This window comes from Zingiber officinale, chromosome 2B (assembly GCF_018446385.1).
Source record: "Zingiber officinale cultivar Zhangliang chromosome 2B, Zo_v1.1, whole genome shotgun sequence".
In the NCBI taxonomy this organism is placed as follows: domain Eukaryota; kingdom Viridiplantae; phylum Streptophyta; class Magnoliopsida; order Zingiberales; family Zingiberaceae; genus Zingiber; species Zingiber officinale.
The window spans coordinates 116,432,643-116,454,568 of record NC_055989.1 but is presented as its reverse complement, the minus strand read 5'-3'; the positions used below and the strand labels follow the sequence as shown (position 1 = coordinate 116,454,568).

At 33.9% G+C, this 21,926-nt stretch overlaps 1 protein-coding gene across 7 annotated transcripts in view; it reads left to right on the top strand.

The window, feature by feature from the left end:
- The window catches only part of LOC122046886 (psbP domain-containing protein 5, chloroplastic-like), a 36,956-nt gene that overhangs the window by 986 nt on the left and 14,044 nt on the right, over positions 1-21,926 (top strand). For 3 of the 7 annotated variants that reach the window (XM_042607824.1, XM_042607823.1, XM_042607822.1), the window contains exons 3-10: positions 2,529-2,649; positions 13,700-13,749; positions 13,886-13,953; positions 14,122-14,220; positions 15,962-16,021; positions 16,131-16,190; positions 16,322-16,376; positions 16,635-16,684. In XM_042607824.1, coding sequence (XP_042463758.1) covers positions 2,529-2,649; positions 13,700-13,749; positions 13,886-13,953; positions 14,122-14,220; positions 15,962-16,021; positions 16,131-16,190; positions 16,322-16,376; positions 16,635-16,684 — 563 coding nt within the window. Of the gene's footprint in view, positions 1-2,528; positions 2,650-13,699; positions 13,750-13,885; positions 13,954-14,121; positions 14,221-15,961; positions 16,022-16,130; positions 16,195-16,321; positions 16,390-16,634; positions 16,685-21,926 lie in introns of all 7 variants that reach the window. The other 4 variants (XR_006130412.1, XR_006130413.1, XR_006130414.1 and 1 more) reach the window with 3 other exon arrangements.

Here is a 21,926-nt window from a genome sequence, read left to right as displayed (position 1 = left end):
TAAGTAGGCTCTTTGTCTCCATCGAAGGGGGTTAGGCTGGTCGATATCCTCTTCCATAGGTGGAGTTGGAAGGTACAACTAATGGATGTGTGCTAAAATTGGGTTGTTATGTGTAGGATCGAACTCTACGCTAGATGGGGTGAATAACATTACAAATTTTAATGAGTGGATAGTAAATATAAATAATTGAATCAACATAGTAGTACAACGGAAATAAAGATTACTTAAATTGATCCAATCAAGTAAAACAAGGCAATATAACCATGCAAAGGATTGAGCTAATAGTTAAGCATGCAAATAGTTGATTAACCAAATCAGAAGTATAGACACATGTAGAAGTTATAAAATATGATTTTTATTTCTAATTTGCCCTTTCTAAAAAGCCTTTGGAGATAGGAAAATCTTACCGAAAAAGAATCTAAAAAATTAAGCACAACAAATGAGGCAACACTAAAACAAATAAAGATATTACTCTAGGTATTGCTGATCAGAAATGAAGCACAATTCGCAACATGTCGTAGCACATAAGGCGAGAGAGCACAAGAGAACGAGCACAAGAGAATGTGTGAATGAGTAATTGAGTTAATTCCTAAGCTCTGCCTCAAAGCTCCTTTTACAGCACTCCTCTGGTAGCTTGGAGCCTTCCCGGTTGCTTGTATTGGTGTTGACATGGCTACAACGTTTATCCGTTAGATAATGTTAACAAAGCTCTCCGATTGACTGGACAAGGGTCAAATTTCATCTTGACCTGACTCGCTCTGGTTGCAGATAACGTCATCTCTCAGTCGCTTGGAAACTGCTCCAGTTGCCTGAACCAATACGATCGTTTGGACCCTCCAAAATTCCTTCGTCGAGAGTTTCACCCACCAGTGGCCCTAGACTCCCTTCGGTAGCCTGGAATCGTCGAACATGCTTCCCTGGTTACACGTAATGAGTAGGATACAGAATTTAAAGTTACTCGCACTTACATTCGGTCTACATTGAGATGCCAAGCCCGAGCTCCCAACTCCCAACTCCCAACTGCTTCCACTTGGACTTGTTTGCCAAGCTTGAGCTCCCACTTGGACTTAATTCACCTAACACCTAGCTAGGACTTTTGGATGTCAAGCCTTCACCACTTGGACTCGATTCACCTATTCTCCAGCTAGGAATTTGTCCGCTAAGCCTTCACCATTTGAACTGGATTCACTTAGCCTCCGACTAGGATTTTTTTTCTTGGTTTCCAACCAAGACTTAGCTCATGCTTGACTCCCAATTAGGACTTTAGATGCCTAGATCCATTAGAACTTAGCCACTGCCTAGTTCACAACCAGGACTTCAACACTTGTCAAGTAACCTGCACACTTGACACAATTGGTTAGATTACAACTAATCTAACTTTAACCTAGGGGTGCAAACCAATCTAATCGAGTTGAATAATATGAAAATATTGCTATTTGATTTCGAGCTCAGAAAATATATATGATATTCGAAGCTTAAAAATACAAGTAATTTTGGCTTGCCCTCTATTTGAAATAAAATTTGAGCTTGAGTTTGATTTGAATTGTTCGAACCTTGGTTCGAGCATATTCGAACTATAATTTGAAATGACTTAAATTCGAATTCGATTCGAATTATTCGAACCTTAATTTGAATATATTCAAGTTAAAATTGTGTAAAAATAATTAGAATTCGATTCGAGTTTGACTCGTGAGAGGTTCGTGAACAATCGAACAAAATATTATGGGTTCGAATTCGACTCGAAAAAATTATCGAACATGTTCGAATTCGGCTTGAATTCAATAATTTCGAATACAAATCAAATATTTTTGGAGCCGGCTCGAAAAGCTCACGAACCGGCTCAATTCATTTGCACCGCTACTTTAACCTTAGTCATACATCAAAATTCTGGGTTAAATGTTGTGCACCCAACACCAACATTATGGTCTCTAATTGACTGATGGTGAACATGAGTAGTAAATGAGCTAGTAGAGTCATGGTAGGCACATGCATTTATAATCACTTTTGGAGATAAGGATTGCTGATTTGTCTCATACACCATGCGTAGGCAGAAGCGAGGGGTAGGAAAGGGAAGGATTGAGAATGTTGATTTATAGAGCTCACCATGTGCAGGTGGAGAATGTGATTAGAGAGAAAATTTGATCCTAATTCCATGTAATAATAATACTATAATAGGTAAAAATTATTTTGGATTAATTACCTAGATAATTCTCTCTATTTATTACTCATGTTGCATTTTAGTCATAATGTATATATCTACAATTAGGTTCCTACTCGACAATGTTGCCCTCTCAACGATATGAGATTAATGGATAATTCTACACACATCACAAATATTCTATTAGTGAAAATGAGTTTTACTAGTCTATTTTCTCCGCTAGTTAGTCATGAAATTTAGTCTAATTAACAATTCAAGTATGAATGCTACATCCACTTTTTGTACAAGTTTAATGATATTTGCATTTTCTTGCTGAAACCTGAGCTATCGTTCATGTCTTTTTAACCCTTTTTTATACCTCTTTCTATAGATGTGCATGCCATGGTTGAATTAGATGATGATGTGAAGATGGAAGTACTCACTGATGACATTAATGCATATTCCTTCTTGTATCCTATCAAATTGCAAACTAAAAATTTTGCCTTCAAATGGTAAGTACTTGGGTTGTAGCTTTTGTGCATTATTTTGCAAACTTCTGATGCATCACATTTTAGTTTGTTTTATGCTTGTTTCTGTGATACTATCTTAGTAATGCATAACTAAGGTTCTTAGTTCCATTTAAGCATATTATTTGCTCGGTGATGGTTTAGATTCTTCGATTAGTCATTTAACCATATTATCTACATGGTGATTGCTATCAAGTATTTGTTTTGTATTATATTGTTCTTACTTGATATAAGTCAGAATTCACAAACCATTATAAACCTTTAGTTTTTGGTCTTTATCTGCCAACTACTTAAATTTATTAACATTTTTCTCTATCAATATATTTTAACGTTTTTGGCCTTTAACTGCCAACTTCTTAAATTTCTTAATACCTTTTCGTATAAATATTAACAATTGCTCTTTCTTATTCAAGCAACTTTGCCTTGTCATTTTTCTTCTTTTCGTTGACTCCATGTATTTCAGGATCACTTTCTTAGCTTCAGTTGTACCTTTTGACAAACCAGAATATTACCTAGAATATGAGCAAGCTGTTGCTTAAATTTGTAGATTTCCTCCCTTGTCTTCCTATAAAATTTGCACTTATTCAAGTTGTTCTTGTTAGAGTGTCAAGGTTGTTTTCCATATGTTAATCTTCTAAACAATAACCAAGACAACAAAATATACAATCAAATAATTATTGATTTAAAACTGAAAGTAAATCAAGATAAGAGGAAAACCTAACCAAATGTTTTGCTGGTTACTATCGTAGAGTGCGACCTAACTACTGATATGGATGGAGGGATGATGTGGACTATGGAGGGATGTTGTGGATACTGGAGGGAGAAGGATCAATGTTGTTACTGAGGGAGAGGGATCAGCAACACTCGTGGAGGGTGGAGCAGTTGTGGTACATGACAATGGATCAATGCATGGAGGAAGATTGCATAAGGAGTTGTGGTAGTTGATGGACAGTTCTGGGAGAAGGCACTAAGTATTTCCGACATGTGTTCGGAGGTGTTGAGTGTTCGGGAGAAGTTTCATGTAGAGTCAGAAGGTTGGTTTTGATGTGGGAGAAGAGAAAAAATTAGGGTTATTAAGTGAATGCCCCTTTTTCATCCACTGGAATACAACTAAAGCAGTCCCTTAGGCAAGTCGCCAAGGGCGTCTAGATGGGTTGCTTTCCAGGAAACCACCTCCACAATAGACAAAGAGGAGGTCTACCACAGCTACCTAGGGCGCTTTTTGAAACTATACTAATACATTATATTTATTACATGTAACTTAATTTCATTTTATTCTTCATGTAATGGATATTCTAAATAAATTATGTTAATTTTTGTTTATGGTTGACGCTATTTTAACTCTTTAATCAAAGGATAGTTCTCTAAAGATAATTAACATGGGGACTTTTGAATTGTTGGAGAGACTAGAGGAAGAGGAATAAATATCCTCATTTGCATTTGATTTTAAGTTTGTGTCTACAATTCAAGTTAACATAGTGAAAAATACAAAATAATAACTCAAAACACAAACACATGATTTTTTTTATTCAAAAACATGTCATTTACGTGGTTCAGTAGCTTCCAATTTCTACTTCATGATAATCAATGGATTACCCTTGGAATCCCTCAGTCTTTTCACTTTCTTGGATACCTTTGGAGAAATGTCTTACAAGAAGGATAAAAAAGATAGCAAAAATACAACACAAAGAAGAGATTACAATAGCGAATCTTTACTCTTTTGCTTGATTTCTTTAGTTAAATTATTTAGAGAACGTTCAGGAATGTAGTAACACTCCTAAACATAAATATTTTATTTGTTGGCAAACCAGTTTGACTTGACTACCTAGTCAACTCGAGTATTAGTCTACCGAAATTCTAATTCTAGCCATTCGAAGGTTGAAACATATTTGTATAGTGCTCAAAGATCAATTTTCTGGAACTTCACCTATTGTCTAGTACCCTTCCCTTCAACCTTAACCTTTTGGAACTTTCACTTGCAGAGCCTCATGTTAACCTTGGCCAAATATGACTTTTACTTGCTTAGAGGCCACTCCTCTCGAACTTCATCACTCGCCAAGCATCTAGTTGACCTTGAATTGTCTGGACTTCCTACAAATATTTCATCCTCCTTGACTTGTCTAAACCTCCATGCTTGCACACTTGCTATGCATATGCTCTTCCTTGACTTGCCTGAACTTCTACTACCAACTTCCTATTAGATTTCTCCATTTCCAATTGGTAACCCATGTTGAATTTTCATCTTGCTGACTCCTTGTTGATCTTCTCTAATGCAAGAACTTATTGGTCTTGGCCAATGCCAACACATGTTGGACGTCAACCTCGAACTTTGATTTACTTGACATACTTAATCTCACTTCAATCATTTTACTCTCACTTTGAATATGATTTGCACTAAACATATTATTTAAATATCAAAGCACAACACTTGGTCTATTAGGATGAAACTGGGATTGGAGCTGATTGCACAATCTCTCTTTTTTTTATTTTTTTTTATTTTTTTTTGATAATATGGTTAAGTTAGGTCTAACCGCCACTCCAAATTTCATCTTTTATGTCAAATCTAATTGAAAATTTCCTAACTTAAACCCTTCATTTCTCATTGCCACACACAAGACAAGGTTTAAGGTCATCATTGAAATCCAATCCTTGCCTCTTACCCCTATTAACAAAAAGGACCATTCAATGCTCATCCCTTGAGCCCATCATCAACGTGGGTACCTCCTCTTGTTCTAAACTTCTTGATCCACTTATTCCTTCCCTGAGTTCCTAATTCTCCCCCTTAATTCCTTGCTTCCCCCATTTTCTCTTTAATAATATTGATTTGTACCAACATTCAATACTTACCTAAGTATCTTAGCAGGTTATGTGAAGTGGTGAACAACTGAAACCACAAAGTTGCAATTGAATCTGAAACTTTGTGCCAGTCCACTGAAGCACCTTTCAAGTCCACTTTTAAACAGAGCCATCAATTGATTTCTCTGATTTAGTCAATTGCTTTCTAAATTCTCCAATAATTTAATTTCGAAAATTCATAAATAATTCTATACTATTCGAAAAGTTAGGAAATTTTGAATAAATATTATTCATAAATTATTATGGAAAAAATACTTTTTCTATAAAAATGATGAAAACTATTGAAATTTTCAATGTTTCACTCTAAGCTTTGTATTAGTGTCATTTCTGATGACTTCTATCAACAAATAGGTAGATAGGTAACACCAAAGTTTTCAAAAACTATTTGAAAATAATTTTCAATCATGATCTTTAGACTATATGCACATGAAGTATATATAAACCTTCTTCATGATTTGCCAATACATGATTCTTATTTTTTGATGGTATATAGTTAATTTAGATGCACCACATCAAACATCTTTAGCTTAGATTATCATCTAATATCTCACTTGTTTTATGTGTGTGAATACACAAACAAGTCAACTCTAGGTTATGAGATGGTTCTAAGGTTCAACCATGCAAAATTTGTCATTCCACTTGTTGCTTGTTGGCGGTCAAATTAGTCGTTCCACTTGCTGACTGACATGACACTTGATTTAATATGGGAGTCAACCAAAATCAAGAGATTAGAAATAGGGAAGAAGATAGGAAGAGGAAAATTACCAGACAATGGACATGCTAGTGACGAGTAGGTGTTGTGTGAGGGGTGGCGACTTGTGGAGGTGGGCGGACTACAGGAGGTGTGCCGGCATGACAGAAGAAAGTGGCAGCGAGCAATGATCGCTGGTGGCGGCAACAAGTGGCCTACGAGAGAGAAGATGAGGGCTCGGGAGAAAAAAGTGTGTGGATAGATAAAATGGAAAGGAATGTGAATTATATAATAATTTTTCATATTTAAAAATACTACTAAATTAAATACTAGTGAATCAAACTATCATATGTATAAATTCGGTTTGTTTTAAACTGATCAAAATAAATTAAAATTGTGCCCGGTTTGAGCCTACTAGATCCTAATCTTTATGTCTGTTTGATGGGCTCCATCTAGCCCTAATTTCACGTTGATTCGACTCTCAAAACTGAAAATAATAATTAAATTTAGCTTAATTAGTATTTAAAAAGTATTTTAAAAATAAAAGAATAAATAATGTAAATTTGATATTTAACATGGACAAATATTCTTTTGTATTCATGTTAAGAAGAGTGTGTAAACAAACAATGAGAAAATTAGGATTTAACTATATAATATTTACTCATTTTAACTTTTCTATGCTTTGGTTGAAACATTAAAAAAACTAGAGAAATATAAAAAAAAATAGAGTTTCATATTATATTTTAATTAAATAAATAATTTATTAAATTAAATTAAAAATAATTTAATTATTTCTTTAATTTATTTTATTGAAATATCATTTAAGATATATCATAAGTACATTATGTTGCATTGAATAGGTTAATTATGTTTAAAGAAAAAAAAATTCTATAAAGTTTAATTTGGAAGCATATATTTTTTAAAAATTAAAATTAAATTGTATTAAAAAAATATTGAATTTAAAATTTTCAAATTCGATTGTGTGCAAGGTAAAACTTGGTACAATAGATCATTTCCCGGAATCTCGCATTGGTGGGAGTTTCTTGCATCTATTTGTCCTTTCTTTTATTTGCGTCAAATATGAATCGAATTTTATATTTTATATTTTTAAAAATTATATTTATAAAATCAAATAAATTTAATTACAAAATTTAAAACCTAATTTATAGCCTAAAATATAATATTTTACATTCTAAAATTTTAAAAATCTTAGATATCTGTATTTTTCTTTTATTTTAATAATTACACTTAGAAACACAAAATGTTCTCAAAATTTTCATTGCATCTATTTATGTTTTATCAAACAAAATACAAGATATTTATTATTTAATTTCTTACAAATGCTCTTAATAAATTTTAAACACAATTACGTAAACCCATAAAAATATACATTAATTTCAAATAAAATTATAGCTTTAACATTGAAAATTTTTTGGACCTTCAAATTTGAAATTGCTTTAATGTTATAGAATTCAAAAAGTAAATTATGCCTTAATTCATAAAAATGACGGTCTCATTTCCTCATTTTTTGTTCAAGTGATTTACTTGCAAAATTTAAATAGATCATAATGTAAAGTGAAAAATTATATAATTTATAAATGACTAAAAAAAAAGGGCAGTCCGGTGCACGAAGCTCCCGTCATGCGGGGTAATTTATAAATGACTAAAGTTAAAAAAATTTAAATTTAATTGCTTGCAAACATCTTTAACTTTAAAGACTTAGGTGATCAAATTAATTAATAAATATAAAAAACAAACATGCATTAGTATAATTAATTATTAAATAAATAAATAACTAATGCCAATAAAATGTTAATTAAACGATACAACTTATACAAAGTAAAATTAATCATATTAATAAAAATTCAATCAAAGAAGTATCAAAACTGTACTAACACAACACGAGACTGGAATTTTATAATTCTGGTTAGAAATCTAAACGTCAACTTGGTTTGAAATTATAAACCTTGCTAATTGTATGAACTAATTGATACATCTAACTTGTAAATTAATTAAGGCATGAATAAAACCATACAAGTCATCACATAGAATAAGTATAGATGTATATCAGTTACAAAGATATAGCCAAATTGACATAATTAAGCATGCCTTTCCCTGTCATGTATCAACTACCTAACAATGTGCTAAAATCATAAGATATAGATTTATCAAATTTGGCACACGTAGGATTTCTAGAGTATGTATCCAACTCTAAACCTAGAAATTATTTTTCATGCATTCTAGACATAAAGCTCTAGCTGTCCATCTTAATGAACCATGTTATTGTGCCAAATTTTTAGGATAAGCTTCTTATCCTTAAACACATTGGTACACCCTAAAACCTTTCTAGTAACCCATGCATCCCTTATTTGTGATCCAAAGATCATGGGTCTCAATTTGGCTCCTAGGGCACTCACTAGAAATACCATCTCTATCAACCCTTCTAGGTCCAAATATCTTCTTGACATTGCTCGCCCTAGATTGTTCCCTCGTACCATAATCATATGCCACCCTAGCATCTAATGGTTCTTCAATCCTATGTGATGATGATTCATATCCCAAATCTGATCAATTATAGTTAGATCTTTACCTTCCTAGTACTATGTCAAGACCCTTAGACTCATTAGTGAATTTCTCTAGAATCTTCTCTAAGTCATCAAACTTTGTCCTCAAGGCTAGGCATGGTTTTTCAATTCTAGTTTTCTAATCCTAGAATTGTTATGGCTCCTTGGGCATTCTTCCTCGGCATATGCTTACACTTTTTGTGTTACTTGTATAGATCCATCTCTACCTGTTGATTCCTAGCTAAAGTTTTCTTATCATGACATATTCTCCTAGAGTTATTATGAACTTCAACCCTAGTTCTTGCTAAATCTTGAATTTAAATTCAATTTAGGGATACCTTCTTTATGTTTGGAGCTCCCCTTCATTTGAGACTCTAATTTTCTTCCATTCTTTGTTTGACTTCTTTTCCTTCACTACATCCCTTCTTGGAAACTTAGTGTTGTAGTGACCTTTCTCTTGACAATTGAAGCACCCTATGTAGTCTTTATTTTTTTTCCTATCACTTGGATTAGTAGAATTATGAAACAATTCACCAAGTTTAGGAATTACCTTCTTCTTTACTTCTTTCTTGGCTAATGGACACTTGTTCTTGTAGTGCCCCATTTGGTTGCATCTAAAGTATATAATGTGCTCCTTGGTCTCCACTTAAATTAAGGTACTTGGAGGTTTCTCCAAGTTCTCTTTTTCAACTTGCTTGGACTTATCTTTAGTTCTTGAAGACGTGGATAGTTCCCCACTTGACACATCCAATGAAGAGGTCTAGTGTCCTCATTAGCATCCTAATGCTTGGACTTTAAGTTTCTTCTTCTTTAATTTGTGAAGGTTTGGATTTTTCTTTAAATCCCTCCACTTCCTCTTTACTCTCAAATGAGGAAATTGATACTTCCTACCATTTTGGAGGTTGAGCTCCTCTCATCCTCCGATTCTCATTCTTAAGTAAATAATCTCTTTCCTTGGGTTCTTCCACTTGTTCCTACGAAGAATTTTCATGGAGCTTGATCACCTTATTGTATAATTCTCATTCATCCTTGTACTTACTTATTTGATTCAATATTTTTAGGCAAAACATTAATCAACACTTTGATTTCCTTGTTCTTTGCCTTAAACTTTTGAACTTGCTCCTTAGTCCAATTATTCCTCTTGAGAGGGCTTCCCTTCTTGTCCTTTGGAGATTAGAAACCTTGGTTACGGCAAACCAACTTTTAATGTTTATTTGAAATAAGGTCTCCTTTCTTAACTTCTATTGTGGGAAACCTTCTATTCTAAAGGGTGTTCGAGCTCATCTTTGAAATCCATCTTGAATTTGGCATCTCTAGCTTAGGCTCTAATGCCAACACTTGTTGGACTCAATACTGCCAAATGTTTGATTCACCTCGATCCATTTGGACTTCGTCCAATGTCAAGTATCTAGTCATGACTTACTCGACATATTTAATCTCACCTCAATGATATTGCCCACAATATGATTTGCACCAAATTTATTGTTCAAACATTAAAGCACAAAACTTCGCCTATTAGGATTAGACTTGGGTTGGGGCTGATTACACCAACACTTGTGTCCATTGGGATGTCTTTAGCATCTACAATATCCCTTACAAAAGGAGTTACATTTGTAAAACGAAGTTCCTCGACTTTTTCCCTTTTCTCAAAGAGAAAGGAAAGAAGGATAATTTTCTCTATGACAATCAATTTCAATAATGGTGATTATAGTTGTTTCATGGCATATTCCAAGAAGTTTGCCCAAAGGTAATGGATAAATCATCAGGTCATGGCCATGGACATTGTAAAACGTATTTTTATTTTTATATTTAGTGTAATCCAAATAAGTTTTCATAAATGGATAGGATTGATTCTGTGGACAATTTAGTCACCTGCTTATATAACTTGAATTCTAATGGAGATGTTGTTCTACTATGCTAGTGAGCCTTGTGGTCAAGGAGCTAAGTCTTAGTTAAGAATCTCCATAGTAATAAATAATAGGAGGGTAAACCCCATTTACATTAAACCGATGGATGGAATGGTTACGTGTGCAGCCATCAAGTGTCAGTTAGCATGACATAGTCGAAATATATTGTTCTAGTTTCCAACTAATGTTGATGCTATACTGGCATAGATAAATGATTGTGCCACCCATGGTAATCATAGGTTTGGTGATAGAGACTAAGATAGGGTGTCTCGGTTGATATCATCCAGAATTGGTCCAGAAAGGAAGAATGCCTTTCTAGGATGTATCCTTCAATTTGGTTTGTTGGTCATTGGGAGGAGATGAAACACTATAAGAACATAAGAAAGGAAAAAAGGAGAAGCATTAATCTGAGCATTAACAGCAATGAAGAGGAGTGACATTGAGTCAGAGAAATTGACTTAAATCCACATACTGTACTTGTTCCTTTTCTAGTTCCAGCTGTGCAGATCAAATTAAGTCTAGTGGTTAACTATGATATATTTTATGAGCATGTGGAGAAACAAATTTATTTTAGTATTGACAAGTCATAATCGAGGATGCTAGTTATAGGCTGTAGCTTGTTGCTTTAGAATTTTAATTCAATTGAGTTTTAATTGCCATTAGCTTATATTTGGATGTGAACAAGATAAATCAAAGAGGCTTACAGATTACAACTCTCAAGATGATCGCAACACATGTTGAAGTGTGCTGAGTATCAACACAATAGGGTACTGAAAGCATAGCATTCCAGCTAGAGGCCAAAACTTTGGTATTGAATTGAATGATAGTTTAAACCTCGTTTGAAACTTTAGTAAAATTTAAAAAAGAAGAGGCCATTAAGATTATAGGAGTCATTAGCAATAGGTTGAAGTTGGCTGTGTATTTAGAAGAGGGGAAAAGGCGGTCTTGGTTTAGTCAAATCTTGGGGTTGCAAGTGATTGAATGATGGATAATAATTGATTTTGAAATGCTTTGCTTTGGGTACGGATCAGTGATGGTACTCCAGTTGAGTGTTGATAGAAGGAAGAGTGCATGATTACAACAAAGGTGGCTCAATGCAATGTGGAAAGATATAAGCTCTCTAACCTTAGACCTACTTAGTTTTGTTTATTGGTCCCAATAGATTTCTTCTTTGAGAACAATTGAATCCAATTTGTTTCAAGGTTTTGTGTGGTGGGAAAAGGAGGTGAGATTTGTGAAGCATAGTTTTAAGGATGAGTTGATCTTGGTTCGGATTGGTTCATTTGGATTGAAATCAGCAAAGCTCAATCTGATTCTGTCCGAGCAACCTGAATGGCATATGGGATTCATCAAAGTCATGGGAGAGGGTCTATTCCCTCTTAAATTGAATTAACAGTGGAAAAAAAATTGACTCAATCTGCAAAGATTTGGCAAGGAGAGGAAGAACATTGTTGCTAGTCATTGTATAGTGGAAGATGATTGAAGTGTTTGTAAATGCACAACACCAGAGATGGAGGATCAGTGATTAGGGTGAAAACAAGATTGAGTACAGGAGGTGGAAGTTAATAATGCCAATATGTATTAATATTGATCTTTAAGATGTTAATATCTTGGTTAATACTAATTGTGTTCATATTTGCTCTTATTTAATAGTACTACTAATTGGTAACTAGAATTATTTACTAATTATAAATCAAATAGTATTAAAAATATCAGCATATTTAAAAATAAATAATAATAAAATATTGTTTGATATCTATTTATAATAAAATAAATATAATGAGTGTGTTTTTTAATCAAATATAAAATATGGACAAATATATATTATCCATTGATAATAATATGATAATATATGTTAGTTATTAATTGATATTACTATTCTATTTAGCATCAATGCAACAATATTATGGTTAATAAATTATACAATATTGTAATTCTCATATATAAGAAATGTAATAGTATTTGTTCATAATATTTTAGTAGAATATTCATTTATAGATGTAATTGATGATTTTAAAATGAAAAAACATGATTCAATTTTTGTTTATAAAATACCATTGTTAAATACTGAATAGTAATATATTATCAATATTTTTCTCATTTATTAGACACATTGTTTGAACTCTCTTTTTTAATTTTAATGTTTTACTTATTTGATTGAATGGATACTGAGATTTTTTGACCCAAGCAGCCTTGATACTAATACCCATTCATATTCCTTGAAGTACATTGTGAAGTCAATGATTTTTCAAATTTAAAGAAAGGATGAGAGGGTTGCATATTCAATAATTGACAATTATGCGATTACAGTCTCAGGCATTTGAGAGCAGAGACATAGAATATCGTAGGTTGAAATGTATTTGGTTTAGTATAACCATGTCCCAGCTGTGCATCTATCAGACTAGTACATCTTAAGAGTGGGTTGTCTCAATTGATGGTGGAGATGATAAAGGACAAGACTTGATCAAGTTTAAATATCAGGATTGTTTTTTTATGGAAATGGTTATCTTGTGAATTGATTATCATGTTGCTCAGTTTAAGACTATTGAATTGGTTATCAAAAAAGTAAGACTATTGTTCTTGGTTAACTTTGATTATGATTTTGATGTTTCCATTGTATATCTATATGCGTTAGCATGCTTGTCCTTTAGTTGTTCAAAACATCTTAACAAAACAAGAAATGAAATTTGATGCCTCCGTTATCTTTATCTGTAACTTATATAACAAATATTCTTTTCAGTTGCTAGATTGTTGTAAGTTTTTTTTTTGTTATTTCTTTCCAATCGAATACTTGTAAATTACTGTGCTTTCCTTTCCCTTTGATTTTTTTCTTTAACTAGCTGGATTTGAACATATTTCTATGCTTTTTATTCAGAAATTGGTATTCTTATACTTTAATCAATTTTAGAGTATATAGTGAAACCGAAAAGATGAACAATTTCTTAATAACTTTCATTTTTCATTAGAATTAAAAGTATTACATTTTTTTTATAAATGAATTTTGAATCATTTTGAAGGGTAGAATCCAGAAAACCTGAACGCTATTCTTCGGCTGCACCTCTATCACGTGAGTATTATTCTATAATGTTTGGGTTATTAAACTTTTTTCAAATTTTTTATTAAACTTGTGTGAATCTTATCTTCTCAATTTCCCTTATAACTATAATAAATGACTGTTCAATGACTAATTACTTGTTATACAGCTGATGCACGACAACGCATTGTATCTGAGCGTGTTGACATGATCAACAATCTTGTCATTTCCGTATCAGTAAATTGATCAACTATTTCTCCACTGAACATTATTTAGATATACTAAATTTGTGGAGTTATTAGTTTCCTTTCCTAGTAGTTCTAGAACGTAGGTTTCATGTTTGACTTCTAGAGCTCCCTGAGCATCCAGCATTATTATCTATTGAAATTAATCTGTCTTTTGCAGATTGGACCTCCAAATTCACGTTTCTTAACTTCAAATGATACGAGCTCATGGAATGCCAAAGATGTGGCCAATTCTGTTCTTGCTGACAAGTCTTCACTGGTAATTAATACCTTTTTCTTAATTAGTAATTACATCTTAAAGAAGCTAAATGGAAGTGTCGTATTCAACTTTGTAGAAATGTATACTAATAAGATTGTGTATAATTATATATTTCAACTTTTAAATCTGAAGTTATGATTTTACTTTTGATCTAGAATCAGTATTTTTTTTTTGCTTGTACACTTCTAGATTAAACAAACTACTTCTGCATAAGTCGACTAGCTTAGTTGCAATTTGAAAGAAACATTCAAAATATTGAGCCATGCTGACTTTAATTGGAACGATATTGTATTGGTATCGTGATGATATTTCTTGTATGGTGCTGATAATGGACTACAAAGAAAGGAGACATTGTCGTGCTGAACATGGTTTTAAATCTTGTACCATGTTCAGAGAAACAGTCGAAACATATTGTTCCATTAAATTACTTAAATTCAATACCACTTTGCACAAACAATGCCTCCTTTTGTTTCATCTCCTTCCTCCTTCAACCTCTAATTTGTCATCAACACCATGCCATCGGAGCATCGACACAATACTGAAATAATATCTTTCTCGTCAAAGACCGAAAGTACGACACGACTTGAGATTTTGAATCTTAATACTGTGTCAAGTTTTGGTGATCTACCGAAATAATATGTTTCGACCTTTTCGATGTTGACACGATACGAGATGTTAAACCATGCTTGAAAGCGAGATTCCTTTGTAGGCACATTCACAAATTTTTTATCTTTCTCTCTCTTTTTAGTTGTATGAAGCATAAAGTTTTATTCTGGATAAGTTATGATAACAATTTAAACCTTGGTGGTATGATGCTTATTCTAATGCTCCAAGTATACTAGAACCTATTCATTTATGGCTTACAATATGGTTTAAAATTTTGAACCATTTTAGAGTTTCAGTTTATGACTAGAACAAAATACGATTTTGGTATCGTGTCATACCGATACGGTTTCGATATTTTTTAAATATAAAATATATTAATTAAAAAATATTATTATAATATTTGATTACTATAAATACTTACTATTAGGTTAAATTAGTATTTTAAAAATTTGGATCAAGTAAAAAATCAAATTAGGATTAATTAAAGTGTAGACATAATGATTAGGAAATAGGTTTAAATTAAATTGAATTGAATTTATTTTAATATTTTCCCATATATTCAAGGAAGAAAGGAATAAGAAAAAAATAAAAGGAATTTTTTTCTCCGTGTGTTTAAGAAAAGGAATAAAAAAAATGTGGAGAGGAAGGAGAAAGAATTAAGAGGGGAAAGAACTAACTGTTAAAAAAATAAAATAATAATTAATAGTTAAAAAAATAATTTAAAAAAAACTCAGCAGTTGTTGTGGTCTGACGGCGAGGCTTGCAGATAAAATAAATTACTTGTTAAGGAAATAAATTAAACATTTAAGGAAATATAATAATTATTATTGATTGAGTGTCAAAACTAATAAATTACCGTAAACATGACTGATACCAGCCAACTTGAAACAACTTAAAATTCAAATTATTTCTAAAACAAATTACTTGTTTCTTGAGAAGTTGATTTGTTTAGTTAGTTGAAACTTAAAAGTGAGATTTCTTGTAGACACATTCACTGTTGTTTATCTTTCTCTTTTTTCCTAGTATGAAATAGAGTTTTATTCTGCCCTGTAGAAGTTCTGATAAAATTTTAATCTTGATATGATCCTTATTCTAATCCAATGGGTATACTAATCCTTATTCTATTCATCTGCAGCGTATAACAACTGGGCAGCGCATGGCTGAGAGTTCTGTTCTTGATTCTCATTCAGTGATAGTAAGCAAAGTTTACATTTAAGAAAATTTCTCCCGTTTTATATTTATTTAAAAGCTCTTCGTTTTTCCAAGAAAATAGGGATGCCAACTCAGATTTTCATTTTATGCAGGTCAATGGGCAACCTTACTGGTATTATGAGTACCTTGTTCGAAAATCACCAACAAAATCTGTATGTACGCCTGATGTTTCCAGACCACTTATTTTTGGAAATTAAGCGTTCCTCATTTCACCATTTATGAAAATTTGATTGGTTAATTGGAAGCATTTATGTGCATATTTTGATTAATCCCTTTTTCTCAGGCACCAGAGCCAAATCTATTTAGACACAATGTGGCTTCAACAGCTGAACGAGATGGTATATTGATTTGGTTTGTGTTTGTCATCCTTGTTTCTGCTTACTTTTAAGTTTCTCTATTGTCTATTTCAAAGGATGCAGTAAAATAATTATTTCTTATTGATATCTTTACATGCCTAGAATTTCTATTTTTATCCATTCAATTTGTTATAATTTGCTTCATCATGTTTACTTCTTTTAGTGCAAAAAAGTGTAGTTTTGGCTGATATTTCAAGGCCTTAAATTATCTAATTTTGAATCCTGTGCTACCTTTTGCAGGATATTTGTACTCTTTAAATGCATCAACGCTTAGCAAACAGTGGGAAAATGTATGTTCCCAATCCTATCAATTCTACTATAGAAATCTATAAAATTATTTACTGCCTGCAAGTCTGTTTGCTTACTTTTCAAAATAATATTCATGTTCCTAATTTTTACTAAATTTATCAACTTCTTCCAATGAATCAAACAATGTTAAATCATGAACTCCCTTGTTAGGTCTATGTGAATGGATATTTATTTGACATAAATTTCAACAAACTTAAAGGTAAAAAACTCTTAAACATGATCATAAAAATACAGTGGATATAAGAAAGAAGTGCACGATGAAAAATAATATATTTAATAATAGAATCCAATGAATACTAAATAGTCAAGGTCAACATTTTAATACCTGACATATTTCTCTTAAATTTACTCTCCATGGGTTTCATCATTTCTCATATTTTCGCATTTTACATTCTACATGTATTCTTAATTTAATTACTCAAGAACCAACTTATATAATATTATATAAGGGAAGATAGCCGAGTCGGTAGCCATGGGGTAGATTTGCAGAATTGAGCAAGGGTCGACTCCCAACAACCAAACCATGGACATGCACTCTCACATGGGGGGGCTTGCGTGGTACATGATTTACTCTGTCCTGATTGGGAGGGGGTGACTGATTTCACCTTTGCAGAATATAAGGGAAGATAGCTATAATTTACCTAGTAAATGGTGCATCACATATAAGGATGACTGACTCAATTCATTTAGAACGAAGTGCATCATAAACATATATCAATATATGGTGAACGAGATGCATCGTGTGTATATATATATCCTAGAGATGCACCTTATAAAAATGAAGTGGTGAACAACCCAGAATCCACCTAGTGAGAAAGACATCTTATGTAAAATGATCAAAACCTAAAAATACGCAAAGGCCCTTTTTGAGCACGGAGCTAATGATCTATTATATAAGTAATTCATTTTTTTCTTAATTTAATAAGTAGTCACGCAACTTCTTCAGCTTGGAGCTGAAGCTCTACATGTTCTTACTTCAACATAATTAGTCATGCAACTCCTTGAGAATGAGGAGCCAAAGCTTCATAGTGTTAGGACCAAAAGTAGCTAGAGGGGGGGGTGAATAGCTCGTCGCGTGCTCGTCGCTTGGCGTTGCTTGTTTCTTCAAGGATATGCAGCGGAAAATACAGAAACAAATCACACAACGCTAACAAGGTTGGTTTACTTGGTATCCACCTCACAAGAGGTGACTAGTCCAAGGATCCACACCACGCACGCACCCTCCACTATGAAACACTCCTTTTCGGTAACTACCGAGGGCGGAGAAGCCCTACAAGACTCTCAGTACAAGAAGAAGAAAGGGAAATACAAGTTAAGCAAAAGCTTACAAGATGTGTAGTAAAAACCCTAACCCTAACTTCTTCCTCTTGCAATGGATCCGCCTCTTGACTTGGAAAGCCTCCAAGAACCTTCAAGAACTGGCGATCACGTGCTTGTAGAGAGCTGTGGAGGAGCTGGAATGAATCTGAGAAGAGCTTGTTAAGCCAATACCGAAGACCACGCTCGCCTGCGGCTTTAAACCCGACGCAACGGTCGGATCCCGATCGATTCGAATGTTCGATCGATCGAGATGCTGATCGATCCACGGATCGATCCGAGCGCCTGTCGTGCGAAAGCGCTGGATCGATCCACGGATCGATCCAGCGCTATCGCGCGAAGAGCCGCGTCGATCGACTGATCGATCGACACCTCGATCGATCCACGGATCGATCCGAGCTTTCTGTCTCGAAGAAAGGATCGATCGATTCATCGATGGATCGATCCACGATCGATCGAACACTTGGTTTTGCCCAAAACCAAGTCCCAAACCTCCTAACCAACATCCGGTCAACCTCGACTGTTGGTACATTATGCCTCGCATCCGGTCACTCCTTGACCTGCTAGGACTCCCCACCAGTGTCCGGTCAATCCTTTGACCCACTTGGACTTTTACTCGTCGTGCCAAGTATCCGGTCACTCCATTGACCTACTTGGACTTCCACCAGATGTCCGGTCAACCTTGACCCATCTGGACTTCCTTCCTTGCCAAGTATCCAATCAATCCTTTGACCTACTTGGACTTCCCAACACCGGATGTCCGATCATCCTTGATCCATCCGGATTTCCTTCCTTGCCAAGTATCCAACAATCCTTTGACCTACTTGGACTTCCCAACACCAGATGTCCGATCATCCTTGATCCATCTGGATTTCCTTCCTTGCCTGGCTTCACTCACCAGGACTTTCACCTAGCTTCACTCACTAGGGTTTTCCATCTGCCTAGCTTCACTCACTAGGACTTTCACCTGGCTTCACTCACCAGGACTTTCACCTAGCTTCACTCACTAGGATTTCCTTCTGCCTAGCTTCACTCACTAGGACTTCCTTCTGCCTAACTTGCCAGTTAGGACTTCCCAGTCAAGTATCCGGTCAACCTTGACCTACTTGACTCTTCTTCGATCAATATCTTATTGTCAAACATCTAAACCCAAACCAAGACTCAGCTTGGTTCTGAGGGATGTTGCACCAACACATAGTATAAGTGTTGCATATATTAATTCATTAATTCAATATAAGTAATAATGCAATAACTTTTAGAGAGTGTTGAGCTGAAACTCTATAGTAGAATCATTTAATTTTTGTTTAATTTAACATGAGCAGTCATGTAACTCTTTCAAAAAGCGAGCCAAAGCTTCATATTATAAGTAATCATGAAACTCTTTCAAAGGTCGAGGCCAAAGCTCTAGTCATATAACTCTTTCAAAGGATAGAGCTAAACCTCTTTGATATAATGTTAGTGTTTTCGATACTGACCTATGCCATCGGATATGGGAATTTTTACTATTCTGTTATAGTGTCGACGATGAGATCTTATCGGCATTAATGTATCGGTCGTACTACACAAGATGTGTTAAGATTTGGATATATATTTGGAAAGATCTTATCATTGGTTTCATGGGATTGGATGAATTGTGATCCCTAATCTGCAGGGATTAGTTTGTAACCAGATTATATGCTTGATTAAAGTAGTTTTCCTTATTTCTTTGGTTGACATACTTGTATATAAACAGTGTATAATCTGTGAATGAAGATAAGAAAAGTTTTATCTCTATTTTACCACATGGTATCATAGCAATCGAATTGATCTTGGTATTGCCCAATTATTTCTTCACTTTTCTTTGAGATTCCGGTTAATCAATCATGTCGGAAACAACTGAAAATATTTGGGATATGCACTCAACAGATCAACCAACCCTCATTTCAGGTGATTTACATAACATTCAAGCTGCATATTGATTGAATGGAAAGAATTATTTGAAGTGGTCACAACTTGTTCACACAACCTTAGAGGAAATATGCACAAGACCTGATTCAAAAGATCCCAAGTTTGTTGTGTGGGATGAAACAAATTCATTAGTGATGTCGTGGTTGTGGAATTCAATGATTCTAGGAATAAGTGACACATGCATATTCCTTGGGACAGGCAAGGAAATTTGGGATACCATCAAGCAAACATATTCCAAAATTCATGACGCGGACCAAATATATGAGATTGACCAAAACCTTAGCCACGAAACAAGGAAGAGTGTACAATCATTGAGTACTCTAACCTCTTATAAGGCTTATGGCAAGAATTAAATCACTATCAGTGTATCAAAATGTGTGGGGCTAATGCGGTCATCCTTGAAAAGAAACACATTTATGATTTTCTTGTTGGCCTTAATGTTGAATTTGATACACTAAGGATACAGATCTTGGGAAAAGAGGACTTACCATCTCTAAATGAGACCATCTCCATCATCCGCACTAAAGAAGGTAGGAGTGTTATGCTTGAAGATCAGACCTCTAATGGGTCAGCCCTTGTGACAAAATGTATCACTTTATAGTCTCTTGAAGAAATCAATAAACCAGCAGAATTTTCAAAGGTTTTTTTCAAGCAGTCAAGGGAATCTCTTTGGTGCAATTATTGTAGAAAATTAGGTCATGGAAGACTTGTTGGAAATTAAATGGGAGACCTCCAAACATGAATAGAAATTTCTCCAGCAAAATTAAAAAAGAATGAGGATAAGCACATACTGCTAATAGCCATCCAAGCAGGGAAGAAAACTCAAATTCTGGGTTAAGCAAAGAAGATATTAAGTTTAAGAATTTCTTAGGGGCACGTGAAGCACCATCTATAGCAGGTAATGCTCGTTGGGTTTTTCAGGTATTTCTTCTACCTCTTGTTATCCTAATGCTTCAAATTTAAGCACATGGGTGATTAATTCGGGTGCCACAGACTATATGACCTATTCTTCTAAAATTTTCATTACCTATACCCTGTGTTCTAGCCAAAAGATCACAGTAACCAATGGATTCACTGTCACTGTTGCAGGTCAGGGTGATGTTTATATAAATGATAATCTCTCAAAAAAATGTTCTTCTTGTTCCCAAACTCCCTACCAATTTAGTCTCTATCAAAAGGCTCACTAGAGATTCTAATTGTACTGTGATCTTCTACCCATCTCATTGTATATTTCCGGAACTAGGCACGAAGGGGAATATTAGACATCCTAGTGAAAGTGAAGGTCTTTACCATTTGAAGAACACAGTGGAAGTACTAGAGTTGCGAGTTCCTTTCCTTTATCTTGTTTGTCCACCATTTTCAATAAAGATAAAGTTTGACTTTATCATTGTCTATTAGGTCATCCATCAATTCATGTTCTTAGGTTTATGTTCCCGTCCTTAGTTAGCAAGTCTTTCTTTAAGAATTTTCATTGTATTGATTGCGAGCTTGCTAAACACAAACACTCTTCTTTTCCAATAAGTAATACAACGGCATTTGTTTCTTTTTCACTTATTGACAGTGACATTTGGGGACCCTCTACAGTACCTAACATTTCTAGGGCAAGATGACTTGTTTCTTTCATTGATGATTGTACTCGAGTGACTTGATATACCTAATGAAAAATAAATATGATGCAAGAACTATCTTTCAGAATTTCTATCACATTGTCAAAACTCAATTTAATGTTGGAATCAAAAGAATTCGTTCAGATAATGCTAGGGAGTACTTCAATCAAACACTCACTCCTTTCTTTCAAAAACAAGGAATCATTCATGAATCCTCGTGTGTTTACCCCCCTCAATAAAATGAGATAGCTGAATGGAAGAATGACCATCTTCTTGCTATCACAATAGCATCCTCATTTCATAAAAATGCTCCTAAACATTTTTAGGGAGTAGTTGTTTTTACATCAACCTA